At 34.2% G+C, this 13,486-nt stretch overlaps 1 protein-coding gene across 2 annotated transcripts in view; it reads right to left on the reverse strand.

The window, feature by feature from the left end:
• The window catches only part of LOC136042256 (prickle planar cell polarity protein 3-A-like), a 236,940-nt gene that overhangs the window by 139,245 nt on the left and 84,209 nt on the right, over positions 1-13,486 (reverse strand). For both annotated transcript variants that reach the window (XM_065727202.1, XM_065727201.1), the window contains one exon: positions 590-823. In XM_065727202.1, the coding sequence (XP_065583274.1) occupies positions 590-823 (234 nt within the window). The remainder of the gene's footprint in view (positions 1-589; positions 824-13,486) is intronic.

A 13,486-nucleotide genomic window follows, 5' to 3' on the forward strand; every position in this document is an offset into this window, starting at 1 on the left:
GGGAGTAATAATCCTAGAATAGGTTCAAAAACTGTAATACAGAAAATTCTTTATGATAAGGATTGCAAAAATTTATTTTTATCTTGTTTCTTGGAATTGCTTTTTTTTTAATTCCGAAAAACGATTTTATCAAAGAAAATCAAAGAGCTGCTTGAAAGCTAAGGAGGAGTAACAGCTAATAATTAATACTTGAAACGAGCAAACATTGATAAAAATGAAAAAAAGTTTTCAAATAACTGTGGCACAACTCTAACTTGAAGCTATGGAAGGGAAGAAAAGAATTAGGTACAGTTTAATTTTATTTCTAAGTCTTGATCAGCCTTTAAAGATCATTCTATTTTTTATAATTGTTGATTTTACGATTATTAAAAAAAAATACTCGAATTACGAATCGTTTTCAGCAAAGCTCAACTGTCGCTCTGCTCTTCAGAATGACGTTAACCCTGTTCATGTTTGTCGGAACATCTGTTCGTTTTAAGTTGACCATAATGGTTCATCAATTTCTTTTTTAGTTTCTGGCTTCATGTAAACATGTAAAAAACGCATTTTTTTTTTTATTGAATCCCTTTTGTACTTAAAAGTAGCTTACCATAGGTTTTGTTGTCCCCTGCTTCACGTACCCATAGTCCAAAGCAATTTCATTCCTTGCATTTATAAAGCTAATATAGTCATTCCGATGTTGGGTTTCGAGATGGCGACAATATTGAAGGTTGAGATCCTGTCGAGGTAATTGTACTACCAACTGTTGTTCTCTCCATTTCTCTCCTGTGGAGCCTCTTAGAGGTACTTTATCCGAAGGAAGTAAATTCATGTATTCTTCCACCTATAAATAAAAAAAGACTCTGCAGGAGGTAAGTAATAAGCAGTAAAAAAAATGGATACTGTTCTTTTTAAATTAAATGGTGTTAAAACGGTTACAAATCAGTATTCAGAAACAGTGTCATGCATTATATATAAGAAACCTGCACATGTAGACTCGAATCTACCATTTTAAAGGCAATCATATGTTTAATTGTGATTCAGGAAAAATTCAGGAAGCTGAGACAAGGTTTTTTTCATTTTGTTTTATTGAAAATACAAAAAAAACGTAATTTTTTTTTTAATCTAGAAAAGGTGTGGGTAACTTTGCTTTTTTTAAATATTTTCAATGAAAATATCAGAAATATATTTTTCAAAATCAAGGGTTGGGATTGCCTCCCTCACCCAATTGGTGCCCTTGAACTCAGCGTTTCAGTAAAACCTTCATAGAATGTACTTGCAAAGTTGTAGGGAGTATGATCATTTAAAGAGTCAACGAAGTCACTTTGTGTCTCTCTTTAATCAAAGACTGTTAGCAGTTAAGATTTTCTTCTGAGGCATAGTTGAAGTTACTACTCAAGAATTTTGTTTGAAATTGCCGCTAGAGTCCCGTTTTCAGGCATTAGGTTTGACTCGTATTTTAAGTGGGTTCAAAATAACATTGATTTTAGGTTTCTTCAGGTTTACCCCAACGAAATATCAAAGCATCTTCTAATACAGTTTCCAAGGACAGTCCCTAAAAGTGTTCTAGTATACCTGCTAGGAAAACACCAAAAAAATCAGTTCAAAGTAAATATCGCTCGAGCAACTTGTCAGCTTTGTGACTTTGCGGTAAGCTATCCGCTGTGATTGAGAACCTTGCGAACACAAAAATTGTATTATCTAGGTGCTGTAGGTACATTGGATAGACAGATCTATGCTTAACAATTAGCAAAATATTTATTTTTTTTATTTTAAACTATCCTCTTATTACATTTACGAATAGTTGACACTACTCATGATACCCTTTCAATTCTAACTAAAACTTAAGAAAAAAATTCATTTGGGTAGTTTGGCAGCTTCGAGAATTCCCTGTTGTGTTAGAAAAGTCCACTAAAGGACCCTTTGTCTTTAAATGGTCAGCCGTGGCTGACGCTAGCAAAATAATTTTTAGAGTATCAAATGCCACTAAAATGCACTATAATATTATACACAGTGTGTAAGTACTTTCGCCCACTGTAATTATTGGAATTAATTATTGAGGAGTAAAGTTATATTCAGAACCCGGAATCGCAATTTTGATGTGCTTATTGAGTTTTAAACGTAACATTTTATTATTGGCAATGTTCATTGTCTGATTTCATCCACATTTTTGCTCGTTTGATTTGATCATGTCGAGAAGTCATTTTTAAAATAGACCTACTTATACAAAAAAAAGGAAAAAAAAACCGAAAAGTAGCCTTATGGATTTTAAATTTCAAAAAGTTTGAGATGCATTAAACAATACATAGTACATTTCTGTTATGTATTCAGCTAATCATTTTATTCCTTCTACATATGCCGGAAGGAGAGGTCATAAAACCACACCTTTTAATATGCAACCTCATTGGCTGTTGTGTGAAATTTTTGAGTCAGTAAAAAAAAAACAAGAAAATTTAAACCAAGCCTTAGTGCCTCTTTTGCTCGAAATTTTGTCAGTGAAAAGAACAAAACCTGTTTTTATGTGTTTATCTACATCTAAAACCTTGTATAAAGAACTTTTGGTTCCCAGCCTAACTAAAAAATGTTATGTAATACAAGCCATTTTAAGCAGAATAAGTAACCACAATTAGCTAATATGAAAAGGGGACAAGGTTATTAAAACAAGCAGCATAAATAAATCAACATGAGCGTCACAAACAATACAAGAAATAAGGATACCTTTCAGGTTTAGAAATACAGTTCAGTATGATATTTCCCGTAACAAAATTTTGCTTGATAAAATGTGGCATGTGTGGGTGACAAGGAACTTGGAATAATTATAAATTGTTTGTTGATTACAAGGACGAAATACAAGGACGAAATAAGAAACATCGAATAACTAGAAAAGCTTAATTAAGTATAGATTAAAAAATCATCATGTAACCATATTAAAAAAATAAGTTCCAAGATAGTTGTTCTGGGGTAACAATGTAATAAAGGAACTTCTAGATTAAGCAATGTTCACTAAAGAATGGGTTGGGGTTGTGAATAAGACGAAAGACGTGTATATTAAAAAACAACATAGACAATTATAGAAAAACTGTAAGCGTTTTGAAGTTGGAGACTTGGATACCCTTAGCCTCCAAATTTGCATACATAATTCTTATTTTAATCGTTTTTTCATGTGGGGTAAATTCACTTTTAGGACAGGTACGACCAAAAAAATAAATTTCACTGGGAATAGAAGAGGGGCAGATTTTTTCAGAAAATCTTAAGATACGATGCGTACATACAACAAACAAAACGAATCTCAATATATATATGTATCCATACAAACATGATAAAAAAGAGCAGGATACTTCTCAAGTTTAGCAACAACATAATAATATTTTGTTGAAATGAAGTTGAATCTGAGTGGAAAACCCATGGAAATGGTGAAAATCCCACTTATGAACATGAAAATAAACTATGAAACTGAAAAAAATAGGAAATGTTTCTTGACTTTGCTGGTAAAATAAGACAAAAATAGGAAATGTTTCTTGACTTTGCTGATAAAATAAGACAAGGAAAATCCTGATACTTCTTAGCTTAGAAAATAAATATCGAGAAAATTCTTTCGACGTGTTTTTTAATGTTAATTTTTTGATGTATTTTGGATTAAAGTGGTTGATGGATTTCAATAAGTTGGGAAGGAATAATTCAAATATGTCATATTACAAATCTTTACACGGAGAGGAGAGCTGAAAATAGGAGAGCATTAAATCACATGGTATAATTATTTGGGCATTTTGAATTTTATTAGCAAGGGTATTTTGTGTGTTTTTTTTCCACTATGGATTAAAATACCACAACAAAATTTGGTGTTATATGGAAAAGGCTCAATCTCTTTTCCATGAATTATAAATTGAAGATTTCTAATCTATTTTGGGAAGCTTAAAATCTAATTAACCCTCGTACTACTTCATTTTTCTCTAGTGATCATTTACCCCCCCCCCTAAACTCGCCCCCAACTTTTGCTTCAAGAAAAATCCCACTTATTGCCCCAATAAGAGTTTCCACTGAAAGATATAGAAGAACGTTCAAACCCTCATATAGTTGAAATTTTAAATCAATCCCCCCCCTTTTCACTCTACTTTTATCTTAGAGTTTTAATGTTTATTTTTCAATTGCGTATTTTGTATTACTTGCTAGATAGTCTTTTGTTTAATTTTGTTTTACCTGTTTTAACTTTACGAGTTTTTATCATTTGACTTTTTATTGATTGCAATTCTTTAATTTTGTACTAACACTAAAGTGCGAATTTGGCCCCTTTTGGCTTGTGATAGCGCTTTTTTGAAATAAAATCTTATCTTATATTACTTTGGGGCAATATAAACTTTTTGGTAAGTGGAGAACAAAAAATGAGACGCAAGAAACGGCTAAACACAATTGAACAATTAAGTTGAATTTAAAGGAGTAGGCTACAAATTTTGGTTTCACAAAGTATTTTAACAAATTGCCTTAGTCATTAAGGATGCCAAGCTACAAAGAGGTAGCATGGGATTTTGACTAGGAAGTGTTTAAATGTGGATTTGTATTAGGAAATTTTCTATTCTTTTTTACCAGTCAAATGCAGCAAAAATCTATTAGTTTCAGACAAACAACTTCCAAAAATATGTATTTACTAGAAAATCGAAGTTTCTAGCGTATTTAAGAAAATTCCAAACCTATTTTGAGAAAATCTAGAAGCTTTTCAGTAATTAGAGAGTGAAATAAGATGCAGGAAAATAGACTGAAAAATTCAAAACCGTATTTAGTCTAACGATATTTGATATCCCAGTTTGACAACAAATGTTATAAGCCTTCTGAGTTGCTGCAGTCGAGCTGTAAAATAGTGGAATAATAACTTTATTTAGAAGTAATTTAAACCAATTTGCAGCAAAACTCTTTTGATCTCAACATCATAACACTCCAATTATTTTGAAGATTAAGAAAGTTGAGGTTTCTGACGTATTCTAGAAAATTTAAAATATATTTTGAGAAAATGTAGAGACTTCTCAGTAACTCGAAAACCAAATAAGAAACAGAAAAACAGAAAATATCGATGAATCGAATTCACTTTAAAGATGCTCGAAATTTCATTTTGACACAATATGTCATGTGCCTTCTTAGTTACCGAAGTCGAGCTGCAAACTTCTAGATTAATGATTTTATTATTAAGGTTTGTTTTTATTTTTTTTTTTGTCTAGAAACCAATATGCAGCAAAATTTTTTCAAAACTAAAAGCTGATCACTCCAATTTTGTAGACCAACCAGATAGTCAAGATTTCTAACTTATTCTAGAAAATTTTTAATATATTTGGGGAAAATGTACAGACTACTCAGTAACCAAAGAACCAAATAAGAGAAAGTATAACAAACTGGAAACATCGATAAATCGGATTGAGTTTAAAGATGTTTAACTCTTAGTTTGACAAAATATGTCAAATGCCTTTTGAGTTGCTGCAGTCTAGCTGCAAACTGGTACAACTAGGAAAACTTTGTTTTTGCACCTTTTTTGTCTAGGAACCAATTTGAGCAAATTCTTTTTGATAATAACAGCAAACCATTCCGACTATTTAAACGATTAAGAAAGTTGAGATTTCTGACGTATTCTAGAAAATTTTAATATAATTGAGAAAATTTAGAGATTCCTCAGTAGCTCAAAAACCAAATAAGAAACAGAAAAGCAGACAGGGAATATCGATAAATCGAATTGACTTTAAAGATCCTCGACATCTCAGTTTGACAAAATATGTCAAAACTAAAAAGGCACTTAAACTGCTACAATGGGGTTCTCTGATTGTTTTGTAGTTGGGAGGGAGGGAGATACCTCACAGGGCGCATCTTGATGCTAAAAAATTCCAGCTCTCATTGAGCAATCAGATAAATACAGAACTAGTTCTAAGAGACAGACGAGGGGAGGGTGAGCTGGTTGATTTATGACCCCCCAGAGCCGTTATGAGAATTTTCAGTTGAGGGGACTGGGGGAGGGTACAAAAGAAGCTTTTAAAAACGTATCAAAAACATGAAATTGATATCTACTCTTTTTATGATTTCTCGGAGTATTTATGGTCTACGTTGTTATTATGAAATTAAAGAGTAACATTCAACCACAAAATGAGCAGAATTTATTACGTATTGAAGGAGGACTGCCATTTTCATATCCAAAACTTTACCTCATGTTCGCAGAAACTTCGGAGGGTACTCATTAGATCAGAAACTGCGAGTTTAATTCACTTTTTATAATTTGGAAGGGATTGGTGGCCAAACAGCCGCAGAGTGGGGGGGGGTATTTTCCAGGGAGTATTTTCTGAAGGAGGATTTTCCACGTGAAATATTTCCAGTGGGGAGGTATTTTCAAGGGGTATTTTCTGTGGGGGAGGAGTATTTTCCGTGGGGTGTTTCCTATGTAGAGGCTTTCCACTAAGAAGTATTTTCCAGGGGGGGGGGGTCTGCACGGGTATTTTCTAAGGGACCGGTCACCATCTACACAGTTGAAAAAAGTTTGGAAGAACAGAAAGGTGAACGAGTCAGACACAAATGCGAGCTACGAAGTTTTTCTTATCTTTTTATTGATTTAATATCTAGATCTGGTAAAAGTCAAGTTTTTGGCCTTTAAAATAGTGTAAAACATTTCTGTCAAAAAACTAATGACTTCTATTATTGACAAAAAGCAAACATTCAAAACTGTTTCTTAAGATTCTGAGGTCATTATAAATGTTTACTCTACCAAAGCATGAAAAGATAAGAGTTAGTAACAGTGAAGTTTATATTTTGATAGCTTATAATCAGGCAAATGAAGAATATTTTTAACATAATATACAAAAAATACAAATTTTTACGAACAGAAAAAATAAAGTTTAATCAAATCATTAGAAAGCTATCAATGTGAAGTAAATATGTAATTATTTTTGAGGATGCATTAAATTTAGTTAGCTGTTAATTTTTATTAATATTCGCCTATTAATTAGGAGTTCGCTGCGCTAGAACACTTTGATGGAACAGAAATTTTTTTTAGCCCCTTTCCCTCCCCAAACCCAACGTTTAAAATTTATTTACGAGAACCTCTTCCTTTCTTTCCTTAGGATTGCTTGAGACTTTCAACTTCATTTACCAAGAAACTCTTAATGTGTTGCAGAAATATTATTTTGATGACCTATCAGTTTAAACACTATCCCCTGAGCTGTTCCGAAGATTTTGAAAGGATGATGGGTGAAAAAATTGCATAAATATACGCTGTCTTTTGATTCAGCCACAGCTTATCCTCAAAGAAATAGTTTTTTCTTTACTCCCCCGAACTGAAAGTTTCCTAAAAGATTCAAATTGATACCCAAAGTGTCTGTGAGATATTACAAACGCGCAATTCTTAGAAACTCGAAAAGCATAGCGTCTCTTGATATGCCTTGCTATTAAAGTATGCATAATTTTCAAATCGCATAGGAGCTTATAGTGCAAAAAGAAAATAAAAATTGGTGAATTAGAAATAAAATTATTTTCGCTTTTCTCTCTCCTTCTAACTTAAAAATTTCAGGTTCCATTGCCCTATATTCCCTCTTAGTTACCATAAAAATACCTTTAGTCTTAGCTTCCAAATCCAAGCCGTTCCCAAGATAATACAGATATACTACTTCAGTGAACTGGATATTGTTTACCGCTGAATTACCCCATTTGATTTACCCCTGCCCCCATCCACAACAATAGTTTTAATGCTTTTAATATAGATATTAATACCTGAAAGCAATATGACAATTACAAGTCCAACATTAAGCAAGCCCCCCTTTTTTTTCATAATAAGATTTTATCGCAAACAATTGGCATTTTGTGTCATTTATGGCCCTTGACCCAGGAGCAGTAAGGATCATACCATCTCCGGAGCCATATTGATTAAACTTTTAGACTATTTTGGAAAAAAAATTGCTATCTAAAACGAGCCCCTCTCTAACGTTTGTATGACCACCCTTGTACGAGAAGTAGTCAGGGAAAAAGTTTTTTGGGGGAAGGGGAGAAAAAACCATGTTTTTTTTAATTTAACCTTTTAAATCTATGTTCGCTTTTTCCAAAACTTAATAATTTAACTTCAAAGCCATTCAAATAGAAACTTTGGGCGCTTCACGAGGTCCCCTTTTTATATATATATATATATATATATATATATATATATATATATATATTTATATATATCAAACAGTTCGTGGTAACGAACTGCAGTAAGGAGCTACCCAGCTCGATAGTAACCGAAACTCTAAATATGAAATTTTGATACCAATAGTTACATCAAAAGAATTGCATTTTAATGCTGACTTTAAATATATAAGTTTATCAAGATCAGTTATACCCATCAAAAGTTACGAGCCTGAGAAAATTTGCCTCATTTTAAAACATAGGGGGAAACACCCCCTAAGAGTCATACAATCTTAACGAAAATCACACCATCAGATTCAGCGTATGAGAGAACCTTATTGTAGAAGTTTCAAGCTCCTATCTACAAAAATGTGGAATTTCGCATTTTTTACCAGAAGATAAATCACGGATGCATATTTATTTGTTTGTTTTTTGTTTGTTTTTTTTGTTTTTTTTCCCAGGGGTGATCGTATCGACTGAGTGGTCCTAGAATGTCGCGAAAGGGCTCATTCTAAAAGAAATTAAAAGTTCTACTGCCCTTTTTAAGTGACCAAAAAAATTGGAGGGCACCTAGGCCCCCTCCCACGCTCATTTTCCAAAAGTCACCGGATCAAAATTCTGAGATCGCCATTTTATTCAACATAGTCAAAAAGCTAATAACTATGTCTTTAGGGACGACTTACTCCCCCGCAGTCCCAGTGGGAGGGGCTGCAAGTTACAAACTTTGACCTGTGTTTACATATAGTAATGGTTACTGGGAAGTGTATAGGCGTTTTCAGGGGGATTTTTTGGTTTAGGGGGGAGAGTTGAAGGGGGGGGGGGGGGGGTTACATGGGAGGATATTTCCATGGAGAAACTTCTCATGGGGGAGGATAATTTCAATGAAGGGGGCGCAGGATTTTCTAGTATAATTTGAAAAAGCAATGGAAAAATAAATATGAAAAGTTTTTTCAGCTGAAAGTAAGGAGCAGCATTAAAACTTAAAACGAATAAAAATTATTACGCATATGAGGGGTTTACCTCCTCGTTATACCTCACTCTTTACGCTAACGTATTTTTAGTAATTTCAACTATTTATTCTACGGCCTCTGTGATTCAGAGGTCATTCTTAAGGAATTGGGACAAAATCTAAGCTTTAGTGTAAAGAGTGAGGTATCGACGAGGGTTGAACCTCCTCATATACGCAATAAAAACATACGAATATAGAAGGTCGTTACGTAAGTTACGTATATTTTTTACCAATGAAAACGGTTGTAAAAAATTAAAAGTTCTAGTTGCTTTTTAAAGAAATCAAAAACTTGGAGGACAACTAGGCCTCCTCCCTCGCTCCTTTTTTCTCAAAATCTTCCGATTAATTGCAATTAATGAATATGCAAATTTCGTTTTAATTATTTATGTGCGGAGAGACAAGATCAAAACATGCATTAATTCAAAAACGCCCAGAAATTAAATAAAAAAACAAGTTTTTTTAAAATGAAAGTAAGGAGCAACATTAAAACTTAAAATGAATAGAAATTACTCTGTATATGAAAGGGACTTTTCCTCCGCAACGCCCCGCTCTTTACGTAAAGTTTCTAACTGTTTTAAAAATAGATTTAAGAGAAAGAATCAAACTTCAGCGTAAAGAGCTTTATATACATAAAGAGCTTTATATACGAAAAGAGCTTTATAGCATACCAGAGAGCCAGAGAACGGTTCTCTGGTATGCTGAAAATGAAGATTTGATTTTCATTTAGATTCCTTGAATTTTTCGGAGTATTCCCCCCCCCTATTTCAAATTGTGAAAGTTTGATTTATTTATTTCAACTCGTATTATTTATTATTTATTTACTTATTTCAACTTGTATTTTATTTCAATGCGTTCATCTCGTGAGCGATTTGGATGTTAAGCCCGCTCCAGGTTGTCATTCTATTCAAGGTATTTCCCTGATTTATTTTGCTGTTAATTGTTTTTTCTGTCCTCTTCTTGTCTTTTCCTCTTTCTCTTTTTTCCTTTCTTCCTTTATCAGTTGAGTTTATTTTGTTTTGAGTAGCGTGATATGAATGTGGTTTTAATTACCTGAGGGTGATAGCCTCGCTTGCCCTTCCAAACAATAATTCCAAACCTTCCAAAATGGCGAATAGTGTTTGTTTTCTTTTTTACTAAATGTATATCTCATATCTGATATCGGGCAAATTTGTCTTAGGCGCGTAACTTTTGATAGGTGACACTAAACTTGATGAATCTTATATATTTAGAATCAGCATAATAAGCTGATTCTTTCGATGTATCTACTGATATTAAAATTTAGTTTTGTAGAGTGTAAGTTACTATTGAGCGAAGTCGCTCCTTACTTACAATTCGTCACCACGAACTATTTGATGATAAACAAATATTGATTTTTCATATCGCCCTTAATCAAACAGTTTGTGGTAACGAACTTCATTAATTTTAATACTACTCTTGAAAAGATACGAGCCTGATAAAATTTGTCTGATCTTCCAGAAAGGGGGATACATTCCCAAAAACTCAAGAAACTTGCTGATTTTCATCGAGTGATTTTTACTTGCTGAAAATCACACCATCAGATAAACCGTATCGGGGAACCCTGGTTTAAAAGTTTTAAGTTCCCACCTGCGAAAATGTGGACTTTTTACTTTTTGCCAGATGAAAGATCACAGATGCGTGTTTACTTATTTTATTTTGTTCTTCCCAGGGGTGATTGGACGGAATCAATAGTCTTACAAGATCAGGAAAGGGCTCATTTGAATGTAAATTTATGTAAGTTTCATGCCCTTTCTAAGTGACCAAAAAGATTGAAGGGCCACTTACCCCTACCCTACGCCCTCTTTTCCCCCATTTCGTTTGAGCTAAATATTTATAATTATTTCTGAGAGAACCTTCGGAAGGCGATGGAGGGTATTTCTAAGGATGGCTGGCATTTACCCCCTCCCACAAAAAAATTAGTCCCAGTGGAATACACTCCCCCGACACCTTCCCCACGTGGAAAATAACCCCCCCCCAGAAAATACCCCAACAGAAAATACCCACTGCGAAAAATACCATGCGGAAAATACCCTTGAACAATAACCCCGGCGGAAAATACCCTCCGCAGAAAATAACCCCTTGAAGAATATACCCCACGAAAAATACCCCCCCCCCCCAAGAAAAATGTCCTGACTGTGAAAATACCCCTACCGAAAAACAAACCTTAAAATACACCCTTTAAATACTCCCCGCGAAAAATACACCCCAGAAAATACCACACCCTAGGAAACAACCCCCCCCACGAAAATATACCTCCACGGAAAATACCCCCCCCCCCACTGGAAAGTATCCGTCGGAAAATGATCCCCGTGTAAAGTATCTCCCTTCACGAACAATACCCTCAGAAAACCACCCCAGAAAATGCCCCTCAGTGGAAACTATCCCAAATGGAAAATAACCCCCCCCCCAAACACATACAGAAAATACCCCTGGAAAATCACTGCGGAAAATAAACCCGTGGAAAATATCCCTGCAGAAAATACCCCTCAGAAAATCCCTCTTCAGAAATCTCCTCGCCTCTAGAAAATACCACCCCTACACTGCTGTTTGGTTTCCAATACCTTTGGACCTTAAAAAAAAGGACTATAACTTTCAATTTCTGTTCTAATGAGAACACTCCGAGGTTTCTACAACCATGAGGTGGAGGTGTGGATGAGGAAGGGGGAAGTCCTCCTCAGTGGAAACTATCCCAAATGGAAAATTCCCCCCCCCCTCAGTGGAAACTATCCCAAATGGAAAATACCCCCCCCCAAACACATACAGAAAATACCCCTGGAAAATCACTGCGGAAAATAAACCCGTGGAAAATATCCCTGCAGAAAATACTCCTCAGAAAATCCCTCTTCAGAAATCTCCTCGCCTCTAGAAAATACCACCCCTACACTGCTGTTTGGTTTCCAATACCTTTGGACCTTAAAAAAAAGGACTATAACTTTCAATTTCTGTTCTAATGAGAACACTCCGAGGTTTCTACAACCATGAGGTGGAGGTGTGGATGAGGAAGGGGGAAGTCCTCCTCTTATATAGAATAAATTCTGCTCATTTTTGGGTTTCAATGTTTTTTTTTTTACTTTCATAATAACAGTGGAAACCAGAAATATTCCCGGAAATCATAAGGGATAAGATATCGATTTCACATTTTTGATGCATTTTGAAGTTTCTTTTGTACCCCTCCCCCACACCAAAACAGAAACTTTTGCTGAAAAATACCATTTTACTGGCTTTATGCTGGACAAATTTTCCACAAAGGAGGGGATTACCGGCATGATTTTAAAAAAGAATCAGAAACTAAAGTCTTTTTCAAATGAAAGTGAGCTAAAAAGAATTCTTCACGTGAGTTCTTCCGAAACAAATTTTGTGTGTGGAATTTTCAGCTAGAATGGAATTATCTGGGGGGAATTTCCCCAGTAGGGATAGGTGAGGGTGGGGGTATTGACGTAAAAAGAACTTTCCTCGGAGGAAGTTTTCGTAAAGGTTAGGAATTTTTCACAGAGGGGCAGCTGGATTTCTCGGTATTAATTAAAAACGATCAAAAATTAAATTTGAAAAAACAAGTTTTTCAGCTGAAAGTAAGGAACAACATCAAAACTTAAAACAAACGGAAAATATTACGTATCTGACGTATATATATATATATATATATATATATATATATATATATATATATATATATATATATATATATATATATATATATATATATATATATAATTATGTATATTATGTATATTTTTTTACATCAATAACTAAGGAAGAATTATCAAACAGTTCGTGGTAATGAACTGTAGTAAGGAGCGACCCGGCTCAATAGTAACCAAAAATCTAAAAAAGGGAATTTTCATACCAATAGTTACATCAAAAGAATTACATTTTAATGCTGATTTTAAATATATAAGTTTCATATAGCGTAGTCCTACCCATCCAAATTTACGAGCCTGAGAAAATTTGCCCTATTTTAGAAAATAGGGGGAAACACCACATAAAATTCATAAAATCTTAACGAAAATCACGGCATCAGATTCAGCGTACCAGAGAGCCCTACTGTACAAGTTCCAAGCTCCTATCTACAAAAATGTGGAATTTTGTATTTTTTGCCAGAAGACAAATCACGGATGCGTGTTTATTTTTTTTTTCTTTTTCGCAGGGGTGATTGTATCGACCCAAGGGTCCTAGAATTTTGCTAGAGGGCTCATTTGAACGGGAATCAAAAGTTATAGTGCCCTTTTTAAGTGACCAAAACAATTGGAGGGCACCTAGGCCCTCTCCTACACTCATTTTTTCCCAAAGTCGTCGGATCAAAATTCCGAGATTGCCATTTTATTCAACTTAGTCGAAAAACCTTATAACTATGTCTTTGAG

This window comes from Artemia franciscana, unplaced genomic scaffold (genome assembly GCF_032884065.1).
Source record: "Artemia franciscana unplaced genomic scaffold, ASM3288406v1 PGA_scaffold_89, whole genome shotgun sequence".
NCBI lineage: Eukaryota > Metazoa > Arthropoda > Branchiopoda > Anostraca > Artemiidae > Artemia > Artemia franciscana.